This window comes from Phytophthora ramorum (genome assembly GCF_020800215.1).
Source record: "Phytophthora ramorum isolate Pr-102 chromosome Unknown Phyram_PR-102_s0005, whole genome shotgun sequence".
NCBI classification, from domain to species: domain Eukaryota; phylum Oomycota; class Peronosporomycetes; order Peronosporales; family Peronosporaceae; genus Phytophthora; species Phytophthora ramorum.
Genome location: NW_027150651.1, coordinates 495,331 through 521,803, shown reverse-complemented (window position 1 = coordinate 521,803; position 26,473 = coordinate 495,331). Strand labels below are relative to the sequence as shown.

General features: G+C 51.5%; 6 protein-coding genes across 6 annotated transcripts; 2 read left to right on the top strand and 4 right to left on the bottom strand.

The window, feature by feature from the left end:
• Positions 1–220: 220 nt before the first annotated feature.
• On the bottom strand, positions 221–4,717 carry KRP23_5828 (Myosin-10; the record flags this gene model as incomplete). Its single annotated transcript, XM_067890942.1, has 1 exon — positions 221–4,717. One exon carries the CDS (start codon positions 4,715–4,717, stop codon positions 221–223), a length of 4,497 nt encoding a protein of 1,498 aa, XP_067745346.1.
• A 1,179-nt stretch (positions 4,718–5,896) lies between these two features.
• Positions 5,897–7,434, top strand: KRP23_5827 (Transmembrane protein 145; the record flags this gene model as incomplete). Its single annotated transcript, XM_067890941.1, has 4 exons — positions 5,897–6,049; positions 6,121–7,050; positions 7,111–7,290; positions 7,360–7,434. 4 exons carry the CDS (start codon positions 5,897–5,899, stop codon positions 7,432–7,434), a joined length of 1,338 nt encoding a protein of 445 aa, XP_067745345.1.
• A 150-nt stretch (positions 7,435–7,584) lies between these two features.
• Positions 7,585–10,823, bottom strand: KRP23_5826 (uncharacterized protein; the record flags this gene model as incomplete). The annotated part of the gene is made up of 8 exons (XM_067890940.1): positions 7,585–7,743; positions 7,818–7,961; positions 8,042–8,136; positions 8,296–8,912; positions 9,003–9,138; positions 9,206–9,524; positions 9,588–10,595; positions 10,656–10,823. The coding sequence occupies 8 exons, from the start codon at positions 10,821–10,823 to the stop codon at positions 7,585–7,587; spliced, it is 2,646 nt and encodes an 881-aa protein (XP_067745344.1).
• Positions 10,824–16,832: 6,009 nt separating this feature from the next.
• Positions 16,833–17,198, bottom strand: KRP23_5825 (Plasma membrane calcium-transporting ATPase 4; the record flags this gene model as incomplete). The annotated part of the gene is made up of 1 exon (XM_067890939.1): positions 16,833–17,198. The coding sequence occupies one exon, from the start codon at positions 17,196–17,198 to the stop codon at positions 16,833–16,835; it is 366 nt and encodes a 121-aa protein (XP_067745343.1).
• Positions 17,199–19,304: 2,106 nt separating this feature from the next.
• On the top strand, positions 19,305–20,639 carry KRP23_5824 (uncharacterized protein; the record flags this gene model as incomplete). The annotated part of the gene is made up of 2 exons (XM_067890938.1): positions 19,305–20,353; positions 20,438–20,639. The coding sequence occupies 2 exons, from the start codon at positions 19,305–19,307 to the stop codon at positions 20,637–20,639; spliced, it is 1,251 nt and encodes a 416-aa protein (XP_067745342.1).
• A 335-nt stretch (positions 20,640–20,974) lies between these two features.
• Positions 20,975–26,470, bottom strand: KRP23_5823 (uncharacterized protein; the record flags this gene model as incomplete). The annotated part of the gene is made up of 13 exons (XM_067890937.1): positions 20,975–21,722; positions 21,812–21,932; positions 21,991–22,033; positions 22,102–23,020; positions 23,104–23,165; positions 23,227–23,474; positions 23,529–23,720; positions 23,794–23,956; positions 24,030–24,372; positions 24,453–24,485; positions 24,565–24,694; positions 25,664–25,948; positions 26,032–26,470. The coding sequence occupies 13 exons, from the start codon at positions 26,468–26,470 to the stop codon at positions 20,975–20,977; spliced, it is 3,726 nt and encodes a 1,241-aa protein (XP_067745341.1).
• Between the last annotated feature and the right edge of the window lie 3 nt (positions 26,471–26,473).

Sequence of the window (26,473 nt, the reverse complement as noted above, 5' to 3'; positions counted from 1 at the left end):
CTCCCGCGAGTCAACTCCATCAATGCTATACCTTGCGATGCGAGACGCGAATGAACACCTTGGGCTTAAAGTACTGAACGTCTTCACATGTTGAAAGAGAAAAATTGTCATGCCTTTCGCTACAGATATACGCCTCGAGGCGTTTAGTTAAAAAGTGGTTTGTTGGCCCGGAACGTCGCAAAGATAGAGCCGCACGCGACGCCACACACCACCACCCCCTCTACCTCTTGCGGCTCTTGTTGATCTCGAGGATGATGGCCTGCAGCTCGATGCATTGCTCTCGCATCAGCTCCAGGTCGTACTTCAGGTTGCGGTTCTCGATCTTCAGCATCGAGTTCTCATCCTCCAGCGAGATGCCGCTCGAGCTCGAGGTGCTGCCGCTGCCACTGCGCGGCTTCATGAAGCTCTTGGCGCGGGCCGACAGCTCGTTCAGGCGCTTCACGCTGCCGCGGCGACCCGAGTGCGCGACCTTGAACGACTCCATCCGGTCCGCGATCGATCGGCCGCGGCCTGCACGGACCGAAGCCGGGTCGTCGCCGAAGCCCTCGTCGGCGTCCGAGTCGTCAAGGTCATCAATCTCGTCAACCCACTGACCGCCGTCGTAGTCCTCACCATTGTATTCGGGCTCCGGAACCTGACCCGTCTTGTACCTCCTCCAGCGACGCTGAATCTTGATGATAGCACGGCGCTGGAAGTGATACTCCTTGTAGTCCAGCGACATACGCGCGTACGACTGCAGCACGACGGCAGCGCGGGTTTTGTTGCGCAGGCGACGGCGCTCAAGGAAGCCCAGCACAATGCGCTGGATGGTGCGCGCCTCGTAGTACATGAAGTCGGACTTCATGGCCTCTAGCTCTTCCATCACACCGTTCTTGAAGTAGATCAGCGTCTTACCCATTTGGTACTCCAGCGGCGACTTGCGCCCGATCGACGTCATGAAGACGCTGCACGTGCGGCGAACATCCTTGCTGTGCATCGATGGCGGGAACATGATAGCGTAGCGCGTGGCCAGCTCCTTCGGAGTCAGACGACTCGGGTACCCGGAGCGTGTGATACGAATGGCTTCGATCACACCGGCCGAACGCAACTGCTCCACGATCATACGCTTGTTGAATTCCGTCGGACTCTTGTTCGAGTTCGGCTTGATGCAACGCACGTAGTGCGTGTTGGTAGTCTTGATGTTATCCATCAGCTGGGCCAGCGACGTCTTGAACTGAGAGCCCAAACTCTTTGGGCCCTTCTTGCCGCGTCCGCTTCCGCCTTCCGTCACAGCCTCGCTGTCCTCAAAGAGCTCCGGCAGCAGCGAGACGCTGCTTAGCTGGATCAGGTCGAGCAAGTCCTTCTGCAACGTATCCCGGTGCTTCTCCATGAAACCCACCGTCTCGTACGTGACGGGGCCGGCGTAGTGGTTGACGATAAACTGCGTGCGCTTCACCTTGGGGAAGTCGATACTTTCGTTTGCGTTGCCGTCCTTCTTCGTCTGGTGATTCGTGCGGATCTTGTTGACCAGGGCCTCTTCCGTGTCACGCGGCTGACGCAGGTGATCGTTCATCAGGGCGATAATACCCATCTTACCCTCGATCACCTCCACAATGCCTTGGTTGTCCTGGTACTGAATGTGATCCCACTGCAACCCTTCACGGATGTACTCGTCCTCGACAGTCTTGAACACATCCGTAGTGAACTTCTGCTGCAGCTTCTCGTTCGCGTAGTTAATGCAGAACTGCTCGAAGCCGTTGTGCACAAAGTCCTCGAAACCAAAGATATCCAGCACACCGATCTGACCGCTGATACGACTCTCGTCCGTGCTGATGGCAGCGTTGATCTTCACCACCATCCAGTCGAACATCTTCGAGTAGATGGTCTTAGCCAAGGCATCGCGGTTCTCCGCCGCTTCCACAGGAGCAAGCGGCACCGTCACGCTATCATTGCGCGTGATGACCGTGCGGTTGCACAGCGCTTCCTCGATTCTCGTCGTGGGAAGACCGAACATCTTGGCAACCTGCGACAGAGCAGAACCGCTCGAAATACTTGAGCCCTCCTCTCCACTCTTGTCGAACGTCACCTCACCCAGCAGCAACACACCAGCCAAAAGCTTGAAAAGCGTCTTCTGCGCGCGGGCGTCGAGACCAATAATCGACAGCGACTTTTGCGTGCCAGCAAACCACTTACTGTCGTCCAGACCAGGAATCTGCATCTCGGCAAGCGAACCCGCGTACTGGTACTTGCAATCAGGGTCCAGTCCAAAGTCCTTTAGCTCGCGGCTAGAAAGACCCGCAAGAAGCTGGTAGAAAATGTGGTAATTGCGCTCGCCCTCTGCAATTGACACCACACGCGACTTCTCCAGCAAATAGGTCTCGCATTTCGCGCCGATCAGCTTACCACGGTTATCGAACTGCAGCTGCGTAAACTTACCGAAACGCGAACTGTTGTCGTTACGTGTCGTCTTCGCATTACCGAAAGACTCGAGAAGCGGGTTGACATCGATGACTTTAGCAATGGTCTTGTCCTTGCGACCACCAGCCACACTAGCCAGGTGGTTCATCACAATTTTCGTCGTTTCCGTCTTACCAGCACCCGACTCACCACTCACAAGAATACTCTGGTTCATCTCATTGGTTTTCATGTGCTTGTACGCCGCTGTTGAGGTTGAGTACACGTGAGGAGACAGTGAGTCACGCGGCTTTCGCAGATACTCCTCATGCAGGTGATCGCCATAAAGGTTCTCGATCCACTTGTACGGGTTCAGAGCAATCACGATGTCGTTAGTGTACGTGTAGGGCTTTGAGGCAGCGAAGCGCTGCTTCAAATTGAATAGGATTGACGGCTCGTTCAAGTAGCGAAGCAAACGCATATCCTCAACGCCCTCCGGGTTGTCGTGGAGAATGGCAATTGGAAGAGATTCCACTTCAGTCGCCGTCGGTCCGGCAACGGCACGAATGATGTCCGGATTCTTGAGATCTACAACACGCTGCTCCGAATCGCCCGAATCCAAGAACGCTGTGATAGTCACCTCCTTTCGTCGCTCATTGTAATCCACAATTTCGGAAAGCAACCACACCTCCTCCTTGTCAGGAATGTAGCATTGCACGCCCGGGACAATTAGGTTCTGCTTATTTCCAGCACCTGCCGCCTGTTGACGAAGTTGCTCTTCTTTAATCTCCAGCTGCTCCTTCATGAAAGCCTTGCGCTTCTTCTCCAAGCTGAAGTTGCTTTTGCGACGACGCTTAGGGGGCACCCAGTACGTTTGACGCTTGCGAATGTAGTTGCCGCGACCTGTAGAACGTTCAATCATGTGGCGTGGCTTAAATGCCGTTGGTGTCGATGCCACTTGTGCTGGGGCATTGTACGCTGACTTAGGAGCTGCCCGTCCGCCAGCCGATGAGTTCTTCGCTTGGTTAAACGAAGCAAGCGTCGGTTTCGCTGGGGTGGCCGACGGAATGGAAGGAATTGAGTTTGTCGATACAAGGAAAGCAGCCAGCTTGCTCTGCGACCGAGGTTTCGTCGACGAGCCGGGTGATGCGGACGGTTGCTTCTGCATGAAGCTGCTGAGTTTGTTGGTACCACCGGTACTAACTGAAGGTTTCGACGGAGGTGAGGGAGGCTTCGGGCTGCTGTTGCCACCAGCGAAGGCAGCCTTGCGCTGCGCGAACTGATCACTTGCGGTGCCGTGACCTCGGACAGGGGCAGACTTCGGAGGGGAAGGTGCTGGCTTATTACCCGCAGTGGGAGAGACCGACATCTTGGAACCCTTCGAGCCCGGATAAGGACCCGAAGCAGGTGTCGTCTCAACAGGAGGCGGGTTGGACTGCATGAAGGCCGCGAACTTGTTGCGGGCGTTGCCACCAGTCGGTTGCGACTTGGGAGGCTGCTTGGGCGACACTGGCCTCCTCACCGTCGGTTGAGGCTTCGGCTGCGGTGCCGGCGGCTTTCTTGACGAATTGGCCTTCTTGGGCGGGCCTGAAGGACGCTCAGCGTGCGTCAACGGCGAGTGCGAAGCCGGCACTTGGCTCAAGAAGGCGTTGAGACGGTTCGAGTTGGCGCCCCCGCTGTTACTCCTCGAGTCCTTTTGCTGCTGGCTCGGGGGCGGCTCTAACGGGGTCGTCGGAGGCGGTGATCCCTGCGGAGACATCATCCCGCCGCCAAGTTGCGGCGAAAGCGGTGGAGGAGTAGCCGGGGGTGTTCCCTGCGGCGACTTGTCCACTATCTTCTTCCCGGACGCCGCCTTTTTCTTCCTGGATAGGAATCCTCCCTTCATGAAGTTGGTGAGTTTGTTGTTGCTGCCCGTCTTTTTAACCGGCGATGTGCCCTGCGAGCTTCCTGTGGACGTCATGGACTCTGCATCGGACACGGGGTCCTCCTCGTACTCGCCCGTGTACCCAATTGTGCCGAACCTGTCGAACAGGATGGAGAGCGTGCCCAGCACCGTGGCAAAGTCGGAGCCTGCATCCAGCAGGTCGTCGGCCTGGAAAATCTCTCCGTCGTTGAGCCCCTGCTTCCTGCACCACTCGAGGAAGAGGCGGATGTTGGCCTTGGAGTGGAAGACCGTGTTGAGCTTGTTGACCTTGAGGTTGGCCGCCGGGTCCACGCCGTTGGCCAGCAGACACAGCAACTGGCCGTCGCGCAGCATGACCGACAGGTGCTCGCCATGGTCGTTGGACGTGGCCGTGATGCTGCAGATCCACTCCTGCAGCTCCTCCGTGCGGCGCACCGTCATGTTGGACGCGTTCCGAGTCCCCTGTGACCTGAATCAAGTGAGCGGGAGCCTGTGGGCGGGGGTCCAAGCCTGGAACTGGCTGCGATGGCCTGGCTGGACGGTCTCCGTACCCCTCGCGAGTGAGCAATAGAGAGGCTTCTGGGCAATGCAACGCGCACTAGGCACTCGAGCGCGATGATACACAAGGCGGCGACGGGACGCCCTTGCCGCTCTGAACCGTTGAAAAACTGACTCCTTGTTTTGAGCGAGGTGATGGTCAAGTACTTGCCGCGCACACACAACCCTTTACGCCTCGGCATACAAAAAGCAAGTGGGGGAACAGCTGCGGGGACAGACGTCGGAGACCGACGACGAGACGAAAGCGGATTGCCACACGCCACCAAGGACGGCAATGCCTGCATTTGCGCTTGTTGCCTACAATGTACTCTAAGCTTACCAGATACATGGAGTTATATACATGTAGTGAACCCAGATCTACCCGCAAGTTGAACCTGGATGGATACTTCCACTGGGTCTGAGAGCCCGTGCTCGATTGCAGCTTTTTTCCGTTCCGGGAAGCCTCTGCATGGGATGTTGTGGCCTGGGCCGAACAGAGCTTGCTCGAAAGGAGCTGGCACCGTATCCGTTACTGAGTGTATCTCACTCAGTGGTGCGGCTGCTGCTGCTGTGAGGAGACATGGACAACGGTCAAGCCCCTCGTCATCGTCGTCGTCGGGCTAAGCTCTTGACTGGATGACATCCCACTCGCGAGTTGACCCAACAGCGGCGGAAACGGTGGCCAGTAAACAGCAATTCGGCTGGCCTTCAGACCAGCCCTCGTTGCTAGCCACCCTGAGCGTACCCACGGCGCTGTACCTGGCGATCGGCGACCAGCTTCTTGTTTGGCCCTCGTGATTCACGAGTCGTGGACGCGGCGCTGGCAGGACGTCACGCAGAGAGCACTGCAAATGCTCGTGTGGCACCGAGACTCGCAACTCGAAGCACGCACGCTACGTGTACGCCCAACGCGCATAAGAAAACTCGTCGAGTAGCACGCATATGTATTACCGAAAATGGCTTCAAAACTCCAGGCAGAAAACTAGTCAGAAGATTCTTAGCCAATCAAATGGTGTTGAAGTTGTCCGAAGATCGCCATTCGACGCTTGGTCTCCGCAGAAGATAGCGATACAATTCCTCGGCATGCAGTCGCTCGAGCTGCTGCTGCTGAGTCTGGCGGCGCTGCTGTCCGTGGCCCGCGGCAGCATCTACGCGGGTTACACGGTCGGGCGGCAGTTCCAGTACATCGGCAAGTTCTGTTTCTCCTGGGCACCCACACTCGATGACGTCGCTGGAGTACGACCCAAGCCTAGATAACTTCGTAACCTACAAGCAATAGACTGACGCTGACGTCCCTGTTGTTGTAGCGCATCGCAGGTGAGATCGAGACGGACGTGACCGGGCTCCAAGTCGCCATCTACGACGACGAGGCGCTCTTCTGGAACTTCGTCATGACTGACAGCGACTGCGACTGCTACTGCAAAGTCTCTGCCAAGCACACCAAGGGCGTCTACAACGTCACTGCCACCACCAGTCATCACGTGACTCCGTTCTCCTTCAGTGTGGACATCCATGAACATCTACGCCCGAGGTTCTGGTACGTAGCGCTGGCGCGCTGCGTGCCCGGTGGGGACAAGTACAAACCTTCCTTCGCAGAAATCACGGAGACCAACTTCCGTAAATACTACTTCTCATCGTGGTATAATATCCACATGACGCAGGGGGATGGGAGTGAGCTCCCCGTGCAGCAGCAAGGAATGCCCACGATCTACGCAGTCATGACCGCAGTGGCGGGAGCTGCAGCTGCGGCTCAAATGGTGGCTGTGCGGGGCATGAGGAGCGAGTCGTTCCACCCGATTACGCGGATTCTCACGCTTGTGGTGCTCCTTTTCTTCCTGTGCAACGCACTGCTCTTTATCCATTTCACAACGTACCAGTTCAACGGGTACGGAGTGCCGTTCTTTAAGTATGCGGCCAAGATCGCGGAGGTGTTCGTTCGCGTAGGCACGTTGCTACTGGCTATGCTGATTGCGAAAGGATGGACTATTAGTAGCGTCGCGCTGGACGGCCAGATCAAGCTCTCGTGTGTCATGCTCGCGATCCTCGCGTTGTATTTGTCCATGGCGATGTGGTATCTTATATGGCTCGACCCCGCGTCGACGCTGTACATCTACGACTCATGGCCAGGTCTTGGCATCTGCGTTTTGCAGATGTGTGTGCTCGGGTGGTTTATCAACACCATCCTGGAGACACGCTCGTACGAGAAGGCCTCAACAAAGCGGCGTTTCTTCCTGCGAGTAAGGATGACAAGTGCTATTGACTGCCCGACCAAAGTGCTGTACTAATCCCTGCTTCAGATGTGCTGCTTATTCTCGGTCTTTTTCGTAGCCTTGCCTATCATCGTGCTTATCGCATCATTCTTGTCGCCGTGGGTGCGTGAGAAAACTGTGGCAATCATGACAACCTCAGTCCATTGCTTTATCTATCTGGCTCTGATTTACACGCTGTGGCCGACCCGAGCACCCCGCTACTTCGAAGTACTTCTAAGTACAATATCTAGCGACAGTGTTGAGTTGCTAACTATTGTGAAAATGGTCTGTATGTAGCGCCTCTACTCTGTTTCGTCGCCATCCGAGAAGGCATCCTTGCGTGACCAGCATCTCCCCACTGAAGAGCTTTAGCAAGTCATCAGTCGAAAGTGCTTTGAGGTAGCTTGGTACTTTCCGTTGGTGACGTGGCTACTTATCTCCATCGTTGATTTATCTGCGGTTTACCTCTTTTAAAATGAAGTTGTCGTTCTAGTTTTTTAACAACATGAGCGCGACCACGGACTACATTATGGTCCGGTTAAGACGCATCCGAGTCTTCCAGTAGAGTGTAAGCGTTTGAGTTTCCAGGTGCGCAAGCTGTGAAAGCGCCTGGAGTACTTCATCAGTGCAAACAGAGGACTGAGGGTCTTCTATACTTTTGATCGTCTTTTGCGCCAGATCCTGCAAAACGAGTTCACAAACGCGCAAGGTTAACAAATCTGCGACACAACTATATCGTGCATTGGTCAACAGACCTCCAAAAGACTTTCAAGAGCGGCTATGGGCTCTAGCATTTCGCCAATGTCCAATGCGAGTTCTTGAGAGCGGTCTTCTTCATTAACAGTTCGTGAGGTTCCATCGCTCCATTTGCTGATAGCTTCCAGCACAAGAGCTCGCATCTGCACAGTATCATGGTACAATAGCTATTAGTTTCACAGCTTACCTGGTTTTGAAACTTCTACCACATGGGAATACGTACTGCTGAGAGGTCAGCCACATCAGAGCATTGGATAGTAAGATCAACTGAGTGTGACTGGTCTTCCGATGGCGTAAAACGCAGCAGTATCAGACTCCCTGAAAAGGTTCGCAACACTGTCCAAAGCTTTCCATGCTGGGTTCTGCAGTTACGACGTAAACGTGGAATCTCATTCACAGGCATATCCAAGAGCTGCCGTAAGAAAGACACCATCCGTTCGACACGAACTTTTTCAAAATCTTCATCTTCATCCTCACCATCCTCATCATCGCCTTCACCAGTAAAAAACGAAGAGATAGATATCACAAATCGCGAAGGTGGGGACAGCGCTAAAGTCGTCGCCTCTGGAGGCGCAACTTTCGACCACAAAGCTGCAAACGACGGGTTGCTTTGGGCATAGTCAGCCAGCGCAGCCCACCACTGGACACCGCCCCAAAGTGCAGACGATGAGGCTTTGTCTGTTTTGCTTGAGCTGTCTGCCCTATTAACTGGCATGAATGGATCTTGATTTTGACGGAAAGCAGCGTTGATGGCAACTTGACTGACTGGAATATCGCCTTCAATGGGCCGACTCAGCTGCGCAAGCACGAACCTCCGGCTTTGAAGCAACGGAATCGCAAATGACAACGGGCTGTTGCGCTGGGCCGTCTTCAAGTCTAGAGTGCTCGTATTGTTACGCTTGGTCTTTCGCTGTCCGCTTTCTGGGGGACAAAACACCAATGAGCACGATACCCACAGAGAACCCTGATCTTGTGCAGCGACTGTGTCCGGGTTCAGAATGACGCTCTGCTCTTCACGCACGAAAACATCCTTCATAGGAAATGAGTACGTCGTCACTGCACGCTGGTGAATACGCACGTAGAAGCACAGCCACCTAAATACACAAACGGAAGTAGCCCGTGATAATATGAAATGAGGCTTTGTATGGTTAGCAATTGAAAGGTGGAACTGAAGCGCGACTTACCAATTACTAGGTGATATGACACTTTCGGGATTGACAAACCGCAATGAACACACCAACTTGACAGTCTGTTGGCCGGAGAAGGTTCCAGTTTCTATCATCGAAGCGCTCAACTCGCACTTGATCACTGAATCCACACCTGTAAAAGATGCATAACAAAGTTAACGAGCGATCGGTCGTCGATCAACAGTATTATGCCCACTAACCTGCCGTATCCACGAGCCGCAGCATTTTCAAAGCTGAGTGCAGAGTATCAAGCTGGTGGTCCATTAGCTGTGACTGCGTGCGTAAGGTAGCAGATGCATCGGAAATCTGTGCGATCTGTTGCAACAGATTACGGACGCAAGACTCGCGAAGAGGTTCTCCACCGGCCAATCCTGGGTAAACATGATTTCCTGGATGCCTTTGCAGCGGCAGCATAGCTGTTTCCATTTCATGAAGAGCTGCTTCATTGATAGCTGTGATGCGCCCCGACGCAAAGAGAATTGATATCCCCTGCGCGTGTGTTGTCAGTCGCACGATGCCCTATACATTTTCACACCTCGTCAGCATAGGTTCGGACAGGGCTGTGTTCGTGATATCACTTACCGGTTGAAGAGGCAGTTTGCCACCACAGACTCTAGTGCCATCGTTTAGCGTTCCGTTCGCTTCTGCATGTGCGTGCTGAGCTTTTGCAAGCAGATCGGTGCTCCGACACACGAACGCCGAGCCACTTGAGCAATAAATGCACACCGCCAAGCTGTTCAGAAATGTCAACGATTGCACTGCACGTCCAATCTCCAGCCTTTTCACCGAAACCGGGAGGGTCTCAGCAGGGCTACCACGTTCTAAGTCAACAATTCCAAGTTGCCCTCGAGTACCAAGTACCAACAGTGTGTTAAACACCAGCGACGAAGGAACTGCTTCGTTGTTTCCCGGCAACAGTGTAGGTGACACAGAAGACGAGAATGGAACGATCATCTGAACTGGTTGATCCAGCTGAAGAAGGATACCACTGCGAATTACTGACGCCTTCGCGATGTCTCCTTTCACACAAGGGTACTGAACCAAAGAGAACCTCACACAACCATCTAGATCACCCTGCAGTACAGCTGTCATGCCCGCGTAGTTCATCACTTCCGGGAACAATTTTTTCAGCATCTCACTATGGCTCAAATCTCGACTATTCAAGCAAAATGTGCACGTAGACTGCTCGCCTTCAATCTCGTCCAGTTCCAGCGACTGGTGGCGCTGCAATGTCGACTCTGATTTCCCGAGAGTGCTCACAATCAACATCGTCGGGGTCACTAAGCTTCTCAGCAGCGTAAGAGACGACAGTCCTGACCCTGCAGGCACATGCTCAGTCGATTGCACTCCAGGAACCTGACAGAACCACTGCACGCATCCACCATCACTCCCACTATTAAACGAGCGCTCTAACACCAATTCACTCGTCATCTCCCCCACTTCAGGCTGAAATTGGCCTGGCAACGTCACGATCCACACGTTCCCGTCTGCAACGGCGACCAGGAGTTTGAGGCGAGTTTCACCAGCCTCAGACTCGTTGCAATGGTAGTCACGGACATCTGCGATCGGCACCTTGGATCTGATAATGCACTGAGCCATGGTAAGGATTTATCAGAGGAGCTCCATGGGATTTCAAGTGGACCAGCTTACCCATACGCAGCCATCGACCAGAAAATGCAGCAAATTTGGGCGAATTTTCACGACGATGGCAATGTGTGTTGACGTCTTCGATGACCCATTGTTGCTGCTAGTCCTTAATGCCACCAAGAGCGGAGAGCGGTCAGTCACGCGGGCCAGCTGAGCGGAGGAGCCTGCCATGCTTGCCACCGCAAAGGTTGACAGATTAAGTATCCATTTCTATTATTGACATAACATGTATTCAGCATTGATTTCCGTTGACACAATCCGTAATTCAGTTAAAACATCAAAACATTATGTTGCCAGAACATAAACAAGTAACTGATCGGAAGACCCGCAATTGAAAGGGACAACCTATGCATTTGTCAAAGTTGCCCACACAGCTAGATGTATCATCGGTATGGTACAGCTACATTTGCTACGGGAAAAAAATGCAGGATCATGGATACACGAAGCATTTCCCCCGCTATCTCATGACTGAGCGCACATATACGACGGAATTAGACTAGAAGCACATGACGGCAGTCCTCATGGCAGGGCGAGATCACATCCCAGAGTAGCTTATTCTGGCTTCACTGTCGTCGTTGAGGCACCACATGGGGACGCCGATAAGCTTGTTCGGCGATTCCCTGATGCGGTTGCAGCCCAACATCTGAATCATTGCAACGAACGTCGCAGAGAAAGGCGCATTTAACTTCGTCAACACGTGGCCGGCCTGGCTACAGATGTACGGCATTCCTCAACCACACGTTGTTGTTGAGCTCTTGCTGCCAGACGTTGCCATGCATGCGGACACCACTGACTCCATGCCACGAGGCAGTATGCCATTGAATGATATGGATGAATATCGTCAAATCTCCGATCACACTTAACTTCACTGTGTATATTAACGACCAATAGGAAGAATGGATTGACAATTGTTGTACTTATAACGAATCAAATCAGTCTGTGCGATTTATTCTAACCAATCAGAGATCTAGCTGATTCGTAAAGGTCCCACAGCCACACCTCCGACGTATCGTGTCGGAGAGAGCAGAGAAGTTATTGATATCCCTCTACAGATTGCAAGTCATTCGTATATTCTTAGAATAGCACCCAAGCTCCGACATCTCCGACCCAACATGAGCCTGAACGACCTCGCGCCGGCCAACACAAAGCGGGCTCAAGAATGCGCAGCACGCTTGTTCCTGAAGTTTCTCGAGGAGGAATCCGTCAGCTGGGAGTACTTGGGAGTGTGCATGCAGCGCGAGAGTGCCTCACTCGTCTTGGAGGCTGTGGTAGACAAGTTGGGCATGTACCTCGCCTTCAAGCAAGGACCAGCTCTTAGTCCGACACTCAGTCATGCAGTAATACCGACAAGCCAAGACCTGGCTGCTGGAACAGTTCCCTCAGCATCGAGCGGGGATCGACAAGATTCTGCTGAAGAAGGGACAAGTGCTGGAACGGTACTGTATGAAGAGAGAGAGCCGGGGACGTTTGTTAACAAGGCTCCTACATGCACGAAAAACACGCTCAAGCAGATGATGATATATCGTGCGTCGGATCTTACGATGCTTCACAAGGCCAACCTGTCCATTGGCGCAGGCGACATCTTCTTCGTACGTTTTATCCGGGTTAAGACTGCAAAAGAATAAGGCCTCTCACTCTTTCCCGACGACGACTTCTCCACGTGTCCGCTTCTCGCCATCGCGCTTGCACTGGCGACGCAATCTTCTCCGACGGCTTCGCTTCTGAGCCAACTTTCGGAGCCGCAGACAGTCTCCCGAGCGACGCTGACACTCGCTACCCCTCTGATTGACTTGATCGACCACCTGGAAGCTGCGATCCCGCTACACGAAACGGCCAAGAAGTCAGATGAGAGCAAGACGGCCGATGCTGCTCCTAGGATCTACAGCTACGTCAATCGCGTTCTGGACAGAGTCGCCAAAAAAGCTGGCGTGGCCGAGCGTCTGACGCCGCATTCCTTTCGGCGCGGCGGTGCTTAGCATGCAAATGGAGCTGGAATGTGCGTGCAGTGGATTTTCGACCGTGAAGCGTGAAACATGACGGCGACGAACAAGGCCTTCGCGTACGTCTTCAACACTCCTGCCGAGGATCACAGGGTTGCACGAGTCTTGAGCGGCCTCGACCCCGAACAAAGCGTTTGTCTTCTGACGTTGGACTGCTTCGATTCCGATAACCAGTCCAAGACCCAGTCCGTAGCAGCAGCACTCTTCAATGCTTCGTCTGTCCTGGAGGCATCACCGTACAACTTGAGCGCGCGCGTCATCGACACTTTCATGGCGTATCTGCTGCGGTACTATCCGTCCTTGAAAAGTCTCAGCACTAATGGACTGGCAATTCAACGCATCGAGGCTTGCACAGTTGAAAAAGACTTTTTTGTCAACGATCTGCTGGCGTGGTCGTCGTCCCTGTCTTCGAACGCAACGGCAACATCTGAAGCAAAACATACAACCACCCAAGACACCACGGCACCTATCCCACAATACCCCATGTTTCTTCAACAAGCAGCCTTGATTGAACAATTAATTCAAGTGAACCTGAAGCTGGACACTCGGCTGTTTATCATGGAGGCTAAGGTACACAACATACAACAAGAAGCTCCGTGAGCAATGATTTCAAGTGAAGATACAAGCAGCAACGATCCTCAAACCAAGCGTCGGCGTACCTCTGCTACTACCAACCTGAAAGATGCTTGGTTTTCCTGATACGCTCAGGAACCGCGGGTGTGGAGCTCAACGGAGGACGTGCAGTCGAACGCCAAGTTGATCGTCGCATTCTTGAAGCTGTTCCTTTGGGATGGCTTCGAGCTCGACGAGAAGTCACCGCGGTATCGAGACGAGGTCCTGAAAGCTGGTACCAACGCGGAGACACAGTTGCCGTTGTATCTCCGCGAGCACAAGATCACAGCTCATACGTCCTGAAGTCCATGCGCAAGCTGCACAAGTCAGGCCACCTCAACGAACACGTTCGCCATTAGAAGCAACTTCAAGCCGCCGGCCACGTAGTTGACCCTGCTTCTTCGCACACCACCAACATACTAGGTTTAGTTTAAGCACGTAGTTGCGTACAGACTTACCTTTTGTCGCCGCAACCAGTCGTTGCTGTTCATGATTATCGCCTGTAGAACGCTGATGCTCACTCTCCGTTCTGCACCCGAACCAGCGAAGCATCCGCCACGCCTTCAATCAAGCCCAAGAAGAACGACATCAGCTCCGCGAAGGCGTTCAAGACGCTATGCATCGCTGCTCGCAAGGCGTACAACATCCGGGTTAGTGAAGCCTCGAGAACACCTGAGCCAGACTGTCGTCGCTGCCTTCAAAAAAGAGCGCCGCCTTCTTGTTCGAAAGAAGTTCATCTAAGAGGCAGCTGTTGAGGACAACACGATCAACACAACGGAAGAATAGACGATGTAGAGCATAAGGAGTTAATACAGGGTGTATTACGTGCCTTAAAATCAGTAGCAGGGGATAGACATTGATAGCTCTACATTGAACCCTAAGCTTAACCTCCAATTGGAACAGCAAGTTAACCTTGTTACAGAGCAATCAAACACACATCTAAGCGCAGCATCAAACACAAAGCTTAACCTCCTTGCGGAACAGCAATGTAAACCTCGAATCAGAGTCAGCAGGCTTTGCATTGACAGCAGAGGTGGCTGGTATACAAACATGCAGTGAACCCAAAGCAAATGCACTGGGTTGTTACGGGGCACTTGTGCTAGATGAGAGAAAAAGAGGGAATGGCCAGGGCTATGCGGCGGCTCTTGCGGCAGTCCCAGCAGCGATGGCAACGGGTGCCTTTACCGCCTTTCGAAAAGGCGCCCAATCACAGTTTAGGTGAAAGAGCGGACTATTCGTCTTATAGTAAAGGCGCCTTTTGAGTTTCACTCGTGTATTATATGGTATACAAATATCCAAATGAAATAAATCTGAGTCTTCGTACAAACAGCTACAACACGTGTCGACAAAGCTTGCTGCCGCATAATATTCGCGTTGCTGTTGTCCGGCCTTCTCCTGTCTGGGTCACCGTATCTGCCCCTCCGATACGCGCCTCTATCTTGTCTGATTCACTGTTGTCGAAGGCGCAGCTGTCTAAGATCATTTCGTTCATTTGCTAGTGTGCAACCTGTGAAGATGGTTCGACCTCATGTCCCGGAGAAGAATCACTTTACGAGGTCGGATCATATCCCAAAAAGTAATGGTGGCTACGTGCGACCACTGCTCTTTGGCGTTTTCAAAAGACCCCGATATTGATGGCCCTGTTCCGGTGTTAGGGCATGCCTATAGCTACACTGGTCACTTGAAGGTATGTCAGTACTATCAAGCTACTGTGATAAGCTCCAGATTCGAAGCCCAGAAGGACACGGACTCAAGTGTAGGCCCCCCACAGCGAAAGCGAACTGTCACCACTCGCCTGTTCACATCAGCAAAGAAATCGCCTCGGCGCAAGCGATCAATAACCCCTACACGTTTTACGAAGCAGCAAAAAGGCGAACTGGAGCGACTTTTAATTCAATTTCAATCTGATAACGTCCTGGCTGACCTATTCATCGAACGAGAATCGACAAGAGCACTGCTGGAATACCTCTGCCCTGGAATAACAGCTTATCTACCGTCTCGCCGAATTCTGGGTGGACGTATTCGCAAGGCGCACGCTGCCCACTGCAAGAAAATCGAGACAAAAAGATTGAAAGAAAAACAGAATTCCAGTGGTGGGCGTGTAAAGGCACTCGCGGACGTTTGGCAAAATATTTCGAGAGAGCATGTTTTGGGATTTCAACTGGCGCTTTCGGGTCGTACCCTTACCTACGCACTCCCCAAAGGAGGTTCTTGCCACGATGGCGGATGAAATGGAGGGTCTTCTGAAACAGGCTACTCAGGAAGGTTGGATAATTGGAGCCCTAGTTACCGACAATGATGGTCAGTGTGGAAGAGCGCGCCGAATTTTAGCGAAGCGTTGGTTCCGTGTTACCTTTCTTTTTGCTTTGCTCATGATATTAACAATCTAGTTCAGGAGGTGTTGCGATCGTCATTTTCTTCAGTGGCGAAGCAGGCAACAGCCGTGGTAAAATGCCTAAACGCATCTTCGGCGACGTGGCTTCCTCGTGCTGCGGTACTGATGAAGGAGTGCTACTGTAAACCACTGGCTCTGTTTACCCTGTGTGAGACTCGATGGAACAGTATGCAATACTGTTTTGCTTCGCTTCTTCGAGTTCGCACTTGTCTAGAAATGTTCGCGAATAAATATCGCCTTCAAAAAGATTTGCCAGACACGTTAAAAAAATTGTCGGATGGCTCATTCTGGGGAAAGTTATCAATAGCGGAAAATATTATTTCCCCATTATCAGCGGCGTCATATCGACTTCAACGAGATGAGAATACTTTAGGTGATGTTGTGGTCTCATTTGGTGATATATTTCGTGGATTTAACGAGTATCAGGACGATGATGCCTGTCGGATGTCGTTAGTTAGGTGTGTTGAGAAGCGATGGAAACAGTGTGAACAGCCTTTGTTTATGTTGGCATTTGTGTTGAATCCTGTTCTTGTACCACAAGCACTCGAATTGGTCACGAATGGTGCTGAAAATGCTCCCATTTCTTCACCCACCCAACTCGGCAAGTTTGCCGTGTACTACTACCGTCGGCTAATTGATGAGGATTACGGTTGTGTCCGAAGCGAGATGGACAAATGCATTGAAGGTCGACTGACATCCGCACGTATTACGGGGCTCGACAATTCGTATGAAGAATACTGGAAACACGTCGCGAAACAGGTTCCAAATAGTCGACTTCCTAAACTCGCAATTACGATTCTCTTGGTTGTAGTGAATACTGCAACCACGGAGCGGCTTTTTAGCGATCTCGGGATGATTCAAACAGCCAAACGCAACAAAATGACTTCACCCAAACTCCACGACACGCGATCGATACGCACACACGTTCGAGAGATGTATCACAGGATATCTCCAATTGATCCTACGGTGAAAAGAAGTTTGGCTTCTACAGAGCGGCCGTTTATAGATGGCTTGGATGGGAGTCGATATGATGCCCCCCTCACTTTCGACGTGGGTCCACAATCTCCCCTAGCGCGAACTACGCCATCACGAACAGATCGTTACATACATTGGTTACATCCAGCTTCAGTTCACCGTGGGCATCGTGTATGTGCGCTCTAAAGTCGGAATCTTCTACGCGTCGATCTCCTCTGAAGCTGGCAAGATGCCACACTCAAGCGCGTTGGAATGTGCAGTCAGTGGTGTGTCCACTACACTCTGGCGGTAGTTGACTTGGTTAAAGAGCTGCGGCTTCACGATGGTGTTGAACACGATGGTCAAGTGCTGCGTGGAGTTCGAGTCGTCATCGTCGCTCACAGACGTGTGGCCCGAAAAAGCGTTCAACCTATTGTCCCCTAAGAACGTGAGTAGGAGCAGCATTGTAAGCTGCGGCAGCGTCTGGCCTGCGTTGGGTTTGGCCATTCGTGGCGTGACGAGCGACCGGCTGCGTGTATGCAGTTGATGCACGAAAAGCCTCAAGGCCTTGGTCCTGTCCGTCATGAGAACGAGTGACGCGAATATGTCCATGAAGAGGTCCACGCACAGGATCAGTACGGCAGTGATAGCAGACTGGAGGAGAGTGATTACTCCGACGCATACCACGCCGAGCACGACGACAAACTACACCATTTCCCACCCTACTTGCAAGTTTTACAAACCAAGCTGCAGTGATAAAACCTGGGTCACTTCAAGTGAACAAAATTGGTGCATTTTTCATGTTTTGCAAAATGGATGGGTACACTTTTCAGGCAAACTGCAAACTCCCTCGCACCAGTCATTTTGGCGCGAACTCAGGGCTCCTGCCGCGCGAATTGCCCCGCGAGAGCTCCCGCTTTCCACACAATGCACTCAGTCCCGCAAATACCGAGCTCCACGCCACCCTCCAAGATCAGCGTTTCCTTCGAGCGGGCCCAAGCAATGGCTCGCGTCGTTCGCGCCTTCCAAGAAGGCAAGGACTGGAATGAGGTGGCCACTGCCAACGACGTCAACTACCATACTGCTCGCCGAGCCGTCCACGCTGCCGGCGCGGAACCCAAGCAGCGCGGCGGCTTACGCCCTTCTTCAGTCAAAATGACGGTGGAGGTCATGAGCAAGCTCGAGGAGCTGATCGACGAGGATTGCCGCATGACACTGGAGCAGCTACGCGACCGTCTCCACTCCGACCTTGGCGTCGATGTCAGTGTGGCGTCAGTGCATCGCGCACTCCAGGGCATGCTTTACTCGACGAAGCGCCTGCGCATCGAGAAGGAGACGATGAACTCAAGCGTCAACAAGGAGAAGCGCAAGGCCTTTGTCGCAGAGTTGAACAAGCACATCAAGAAGGGTAACATGGTGGTGTTTCAAGAGACTAACTTCAATTTATATTTATCTAGAAATGAATGTTGGTCGCGCATTGGAGAGCGCACTGTAGTCCAGCTGCCGCCATCAAAAGACAGCAACCTGCACGTCCAAGGCGGCGTCTCAAGCGGGTTCGGGTTGGTACTACTGCAGACTCGTGAGGGCTCTGTCAAGAAGCAAGAGAATGCGCGCTTCATGGCGGATCTTTTCGTCGCTGCTCTCCGATCGGAGGAGTACGAGGAGCTGCAGCCAGCCAAGGTAGTGATCGTGACTGACAACGCGCCTGCGCACAGCGAGGTGGAGAGGCTGGCGCGCGAGTACCTGGCCGCGGATGGCATCGTGAACCTGAACAAGTTCGTCGTCCTGCGCCTAGGCCCCTACAGTCCGATGCTGAACCCCATCGAGGGGTGCTGGAACTCGCTTAAAGCTAAAATGCGTCGGTTCATGGCCGAGAGAAAGGAAGAGTTTTTGGTGCGTGGTGAATATGTCACGTTCACGGAGCACCGCATGCAGTTGATGAAGGAGGTAGTGGAGTTTGGCAAGACGGTGATTACTGCGCGACTTGTGTGACGTTATGAGAGACACTGCCTGCGTCATTGCTTCGCAGCAGATAAGGGAGACGGCATGAAGCTGGGCGCGTAGTCTAGCTTTGCAGTTTGGTTGAAAAGTGTACCCATCCATTTTGCAAAACGTAAAAAAAGGACTTTTTGCGCTAGTACCTAAAATCCCATTTTGTAGCTTGATTTGAAAATTTTGAGACTTGGGTGGGAAATGGTGTAGAAATCAAGAATATTGTCAAAAATATATTTTATACCAAAAAGAACTTTGCTAGTCGGAATTATATCCATAAAAATCCAAAATATCTCGTTTTAAATCGGAATATCCATAAAATATCCCAAAATAGCGCTGTTTCAAATTCAGAGCGACCGATTTCAATCTGAGACAATATCTTTTTCTTGAGGCCCTCTGCCAGAATTTAATATTATATCAATTTAACGAGGTAACTTGCCAGATTAAATGAAGTGGGCAATTTCGGAGCGGACTAAAAAATTGTTTTGAGAATTACTTGGATAAAGTATGGTGGAATCGGACAAATTGAGAGCGAATATTAGCCAAACCTGTGAAAAAATATGTCACGTAATATATATTTACACAGGTTTGGCAAATGTTTGCTCTTAATTTGTCGACCTCATCAAGTCTCGCAGGAACGTTTTATCCGGATTATTTGATTGGTAACCGGATATACATGCATTCGCCACTCTTCCCGAAATGGAGCACCTACCGGAGGGTCTTCTAGCGCACCTCTTCTCGCTGCTATCGTCGCGCGATGTGCTCCAACTCACGTCTACCTGTCGCTCTCTGTCCGCCTCATCTGCGTGCGTGCAACTGGCCTTAGAGCGCGTCATCACGCGGCAGTTCGGCGACGTTACGGACTTCCTGCGGGCCTCCGTGGACCACTGGCCCCGCAGTCTCACAGTGCTGCGCGGCGCTGAGCTGCTACGTATCAAGGAGCTACTGGCGCGCTCGTCCACGCGGTCTTTCGAGGACGCGGCGCTGTGCGCGCCAAGCTGCGTTGTCGTGAGCCGAGCATGGCTCGGCGCCTACAAGAAGCGCTGCCAGGCCTTCGAGCAGTTTTTGCTGCAGTTCCGCCACACAAAACGACAGCAGCGGCGGCAAAATGCTGCTAAAAAGAAGGACAATTCCGAGCCGGAGAAGCTCAAAATTGCAGCTAATTCGTCGCTCGACGAGGCAGGAGCCATGATTGTCTGCGCCCATGACGCCCTGCTGCCGGCGGCGCAGTGTGTGGGGCGCAGTCGACGCTCCATTATCAGCGGGGATGTGTTCAGGGAAATTGCTATCTATGCGCCGGAGCTGAGGGGGTTTCCGCTGCGGTCGTGTTGCGACTGCATAACGTGTGTGTTGGAGCAGGAGGCGCGCGAGCTGGAGGCCGAGGAAAGGAAGAGGGCCAGGTTTGACGGACAGATTGCAGGCTCGGAGGCCATGCTACAGCTTCTGGAGAGGAAGAACGGCTTCCCCAAGGGACTGTTCTCGCCGCAGGACTCGGTGGGCAGACAGCAGCAGTTGGCGCCCCATTTGTCGGTCAACGGACGCAGCAAATACGCGACGTACTTTTTGGTGCCCAAGAAGTGGCTAAACAAGTGGCGCAAATATGTTCGAAGTCAAGGGGATGATGCCCCCGGGCCGGTGTTGAACGCGGAGTTGGTGTGCTTGTCGCATCAGAGGACGATTGTGCCGCCCTACATCTCTATGTTCTTGTCGGGGTTCTCGCTGGAACAATCACTCAAGGCTACGCAAGCGTACGTACTTTGGTTGTGTGTCTTTGCTAGCTCGTAGTTGAGAATCATGCGCCTGATTTGACTGTTTGGTTTTGGTATGTGTAGTCTCGGCACGACTCCCGCCCGCCAGTATGAGATCGTAACATTTGGCGAGTGGGAAGCTCTATACGATCGATACTGTGCTGAATTTGCTGTAGGATTTGATGTCGTCAATGGGGCCTACCACTGGAGGACACAGGAGTGCCAGATCTGCAACTACGGCATGGGCGGCGGACCATCATCTAGTCAGCCCAACTCACGTCGCTGAATTAGCGGTCTCAATGGATATGACTTTAGGCCAACGCAGCTAAATGCTGGTGGGTCCAGCTTTTTGCTCCGAAAGTTTTCAAGTGACCACCACTTCGCCGAGACTCGAAGCAATATAAACATGCACATATATTCGCCGTTTATATCTGTTTTGATCGCACGCATAACTTCTTACGGATTGCTCGTGTCCTCGCTGTGGTCGAGCAACACCCGAATTTGAAGCAGAATTTTCGTCAACATCGTCCTCCGCCAAAGGCTCAAAGCTACCAGCAACAGCATCCTCTTCGTCAAGATGACGCTCCAACAGTTGACAAACGTTTACATTCCTAACCCCATCTACCTCGTTTCGTTTGGTTCTTGAGGAATAGTTGCTACATCGTTGTCGTTAACATAATCAGACGCACGATGTGTCGGCAGCTTGTCCTCTACGTCGACGCCCTCGATTCGGTCTGGTCCAGCTGAATGGTCTGCGTGTTGTGCCTGGCAGTCATTCTTTGGCAAGTCCTCCTCTTTGGCATCCCCGTGTTGGTTTGCATCGTCTGCATTGTTTTCAAGCACGTACTCTGGCTGACGTTTACCGATTGGTGAGCGCTCAATGCTTTCTTCTTCCATTTTGGGCATCACGCCGGCATACTCAGGATCTTCACCTGCCAGCTTCGCTCTGCGGAAGACTTCAAGCATAGCAGGTACACTGAACTTACTAAGGCTCAGCTGCCCTCCATATCGCACCATTTGAGCTTCGTAAGCTGCGTAATTGTACGCCTTGAACCAACATTTCCTCACTTCATCTTGAACTTGTTTCTTACGCTGCGCCTTCGTTTCCGTGAATATCCGCTGTGACTCCGAGAGGCCTTCAGCCACAATCATACTCAGTCCAAAGATTGTAACAGCGATGCACGTGCCGACTAGCACAAAACTCAATAGCTGAACGTTGATCAGTGACTCAGTATTGAGATCGTTCAGTCGGATCATGACACCAAGCCACAACGTGAAAAAGAGCTGTAACTGAGTGATGCTTGCGATGAGGTTGTCCGAATATCCGTCATAGGGCTGGAAATATAGCAGGAACCACATCGTCATCAGACTGGACACGACACACAAATACACCAAGCATTTGCTCGTTAGAAATTATGACCAAAGATTCCATGACAAAATGCACCAACTAAGTCTTACCAAACACAAAGCGCAAGTAGCACTTGCTCGACACTTCCATTTTCCACGAATATAATTACCCCACTCAAGAAAAGCTTTCGGGAAAGGTCCACAACTTCGAACCACCAGTAATCGTTTGAATCTGCAGGTACAACTGTCAAGAGCAAGTCTAAGGCAGCAATTTCTGCAACATCACTTACATTCAGCGTAAATAAATCCGAGTCGCGCTTGCACAGTGGAGTCCTGTATACAAACGCGGGGGTAAGCAAGTATTCACTCTAGTTCATATGCAAGGACATGAGCCTCCGTACCGTCAAATTTTTGCACTTCATGTACTTTGCCAGCTCCTCGTCCTGCACTTCAAGACTATCCATGTGGCGAACAAAGCGCCCATCTGCGACTTGCTGCTCCTCCACTTCTTTGAGCCACTTGTGCAGTTGAGCGCGCATGTGTGGTTTGCGCAGCAACTTCAGACGTGCAGCTACACCACGATCCTGTGCTAGCCAGATGAGTACGCCGAAGAAGAATGGAATTCCGACGACCCACACCACAACACCGATTGTCGCGACCACGCCAAACAGAGCCCATTGCCCATGGTAGCACACGAGGCGACGATCTGCCACCAGATAAAAGACGTCTCCAACCTCTTGGCAATTGTAGACGGTCAATATTGTCTTGGACACCGACGGATACAGGAAGAGAGCCATCCAGCAGTAGAGTTTCAGGCACTTGTTACGGTACGTCAGATAGTTCATACGCAACTTGACTCGCGCTTGCCACACCCGTAGATTACTACGAACTGTACGATCAAGAATCGCACCAGAGAGGACATGGCTTTTCACAGGACACCTGGAATGAGTTGAGCGGAACAAGCCTAGGTAGGGGGTTCGCACTTGAGACATCCCGAACTTGCGCTTCAGTGACCGAGTCTCTTTAAGAGCTGACACCGCGACAGAGCTTTCGTTTTGGGGAACTTCTGTTGCCTCCACCACATTTGGCGCCAGCGAGTCATTCTTGTAGAAGTTATGGGTCTGCCACCAGCTTCTTAGTAGCAGAAATGGGTTAAAACTTTCGTCGTCATTTCGAATAGTTTCACTTTCAAGCACCGGGAGTCCACATCGCAAACAATTGCGCGGAATAAGTTGTAGTTTTGCACGATAGCTGCGCATACCAGCGTAGAAGTACGCGGTAATAATCATGAGGGCAAACACAACGAGGGTCACAGTGACACTAGCCCAAAATCAGCCAGACAAGCACATGATCAAGTCAGAAAAATGAAACAAGAGCACGATAAAGCAACAACAAACACTCACGTGAAGTCGAAGTAAAAGTTTTTTGTGACCACGCAGTCGATACCGGCGATAGCAACCAGGTCCTAATTGAAGTATTTCAGTTAGTTCAGCAAGCACTTCAACTCGAACCAGTTCCAAACGTACCAGATTGAACTTCTGTGAGAAATCCATGACATTTTGAATGCCAGACGACCACTTCACGACGAAGGAGCTTTGAAAGTTGCCGAAAATCTGGAAGAACCCGATGAAAATCTTGAACTTGCTTGGGCTAACTGGGAACGTTCTTGGTGGTGGACTCACATCAACGCCAAACAACATTTTTGCGTTTCGATGTTGGTAGTTCTTGAAAAGGGCTTTGAGTTTGTTTTTCACACGATCCACTCGCCCCACCACTACCATTGATTGTCTCCGATAGTTCCTACCAGCACGTAAAATAATTGTCTCACCCTTTTTAGAGTTTGGAAGCTTAAGCCGTCTATCAGCCTTAGCTTTTGCTAGTAAACCAATTTCCGTAAGGTCTCGCAGATAAATTCGGACTCCATAAATTCCACCAACAAGTGCGAGAATCAATAGCACTGGTATGACAAAGTTCTGCCATCGAATTGAAGCTCGAACCTTAGCGTTGGCTTGATCACATGCTACATAACAAAATAATACCAGTAAGAATTTATGATTGCTCGAACGAGGTGAACGATTCAAAGCTCTGCTTACGCAGGCAGGAGTTGTCCGTGGCTCGCTTGAACCCGGTGGCACATACTGAGCAGATTGTCAGATCGTATCCGCTAGCACATGACACATTGCTCACTGTCGAAGCCATTTCCGAGGCTAGATTGATCGTCTGGATCGAAATATCGGCCTGGCAGGCCCCCTCAACCTACACGCAATTACCCGAAATCACAATCCAGTTAGTAGATACCTAGATCAAATATTGAGTATCACAGCATTACATCGCAAGTGTAGAAAGCTTTTCCCGAAAGACAGGAAAAAAGTCGCTCAGAATCCCAGTACACGTTGAAGTCATTGTAGTTTGAGCACTCGTAGATCACATCCGATAAACTTTTTGTCGGGGTTTCCAGGGCAACCTTCTTGCATGGATCATCATTCTTCCACTGAGAAGGTTTGAAGCAACTCGACTCTTCTTTTGACGCTGGAGCAGAAAACAAATAAAATCCTTCCTGAGTGCGTGGCGAAATGGTGCCCAGTTCTTGCGCAATTGTCTCCGTAGCACGTCGAACGGTCATGTTGCATTTAGCTCCGGACGGACAGTCAAAGCACTTCATACCATCCAAACTTCCAGACAGTACCAACACAAATACCACGGTTAAAAGACACAATAAATCTTCACTGCCCTAGTAGCAATCAGCAGTTACCTGTACATGTCTCTTGGGCAGCGCTCACAAACCCTGGGTGTTCAAGCAAAAGCACGAAGATATTAATCGCAGCAACTCAGTCCGCCTCGGCAAGTTAAGTCTTTGATCTCACCCTTCGTTGACTGAAAACCCCGGCTGACATGGTAACAACGCTACGTCCATGTCGAAAGACCGAACTTCTGACTCCGGCAGATCACACGACACGTGTGTAGTGTAAATTCCATCTTCAGGGGTTCGGTTAGCTGCAGTGAAAGACGATTCGCGATAGGAAATCACTCCAATTGCTGCACGAACAGGAGTGCGGGGCTCAAACAACACCCGCTCAGTTTGCTCGCTACACAGGCCATCACTCACAACACACTCGGTTCGATTGTCCAGCACTTCAATTTGCCCGTACAAGTCGACAGCCTGAAGTCGAGGCCATACATACGTAGTGGCCTCCAAGGTTTCATTCCGTGTTTCAATTGCTTCAATCGATTCCTCATCCGGTGGTTCAAGCATTTTTACGCCACTTGTTATGTTCGCAGGCCACCACAACACTTTAACATTTCTCGTATTTGTTGCAATATCGTATACTGCGTTTGACTCCATGGTGCAAGATGTACATGGGTGCTGCACCTTCAGATCTTCATCATAGGATTCCCAGAAGATGCACCCACCGCTTGGGGCAGTGTTTCTGGTGCAAGAAATTCTTGTAGTCGTAGTTGTTTTAATGGATTGGTAGTAGAGTGCACCCCCACGAGAAAATGCTGTGTTAGAGATAAACTGGGAGTCCGAGATGCCAACGATAGACAGACTATCACCATAGAGAGCGCCGCCTGAAACGGCAGTATTGCTAATCAGTTTTCCCATTTTCAACGTAAGCTCCGCTTGATCGGTAACGTATAGGGCGCCACCTTGTCCATTGGCCTGGTTATTCTGGAGTATTACCGATGATAGCGAGACAGTAGAGTTGTCTGTCGCTGCAACGGCCCCACCAACATCTGCCCTGTTGCGTTCAAATGAAGTCTTCAGAGCGATGGTGACTTTTGCATTTATATTTGTCGCAATTGCCCCGCCACTTTGATCGGCAGTGTTACCCACGAAATGCGAATCAGTGATCGTTGCTGTACCGCTGCGGTCAACATGAATTGCCCCTCCAACTTGTGCAGTGTTGTTTGCAAGAGTACAACTTGTGAGCTTCACAACACCATCAACAGAAGATATTGCACCTCCACCTTCACTTTTTCCGCTGGACGTCATCCCACCATTCCCCACAAATTGAGACTTGTAGCCAGAAAGGATAGCTTCTCGCCCAACAAAGACACCACATCCTTCGCCATTCGCAATGTTTTGTTCCACTAAGGAATCGTTCAGAGTTACAGCGTTTTTCTCTCCCGTGTCCAGGAAAATACCCCCGCCAGAGTCATCAGCAAAGTTGTTCGATACGTTGGAGCTCTCCACATAAACTTTACCCGATGTTTCTACAAAGATCCCGCCCCCAGAGGTTTTGGACTCTGGTGGTGCAGCAAAAACAAATGTGCACCAGTTAGTTTCGCTTGCTTCTCCACATCAGCTCTACGAACGACACATAACTTACCACTGCGTATCACCTGAACGTTGACGAAGTAAGCTTGAGCACCATTTGATACACACAAACTCCCCCCACGCTCGTTAGCACTGTTGTAGCTGATCTCGGACTCTTCACTGTAAAAAAAAGCATTAGTGTTGATATAGAGCCCCCCTCCAGCGTCTGCTGATCCGTGCGTCGCGTAAGATGACAAGAGCTCCAAAACGGATTCTTTATCGGAGAGGTAGATCAGGCCACCTCTCTGCACGGCCACATCGTATTTAGCCCTCTCTTCTACATACTCGAAACCCACAAGATTGCGGAAAAGATCTTTCCACGTCTCCGTAAAAAATGTTTTTGAGTCACGAGTGACGTAGGCGACGAGGAGACTGACCTCGGAACCGGTCACTCCAGTAATCGCGCCACCAATTGTTGCGTCATTCGATAAGAACAACCAATTGTCGGCCATGAT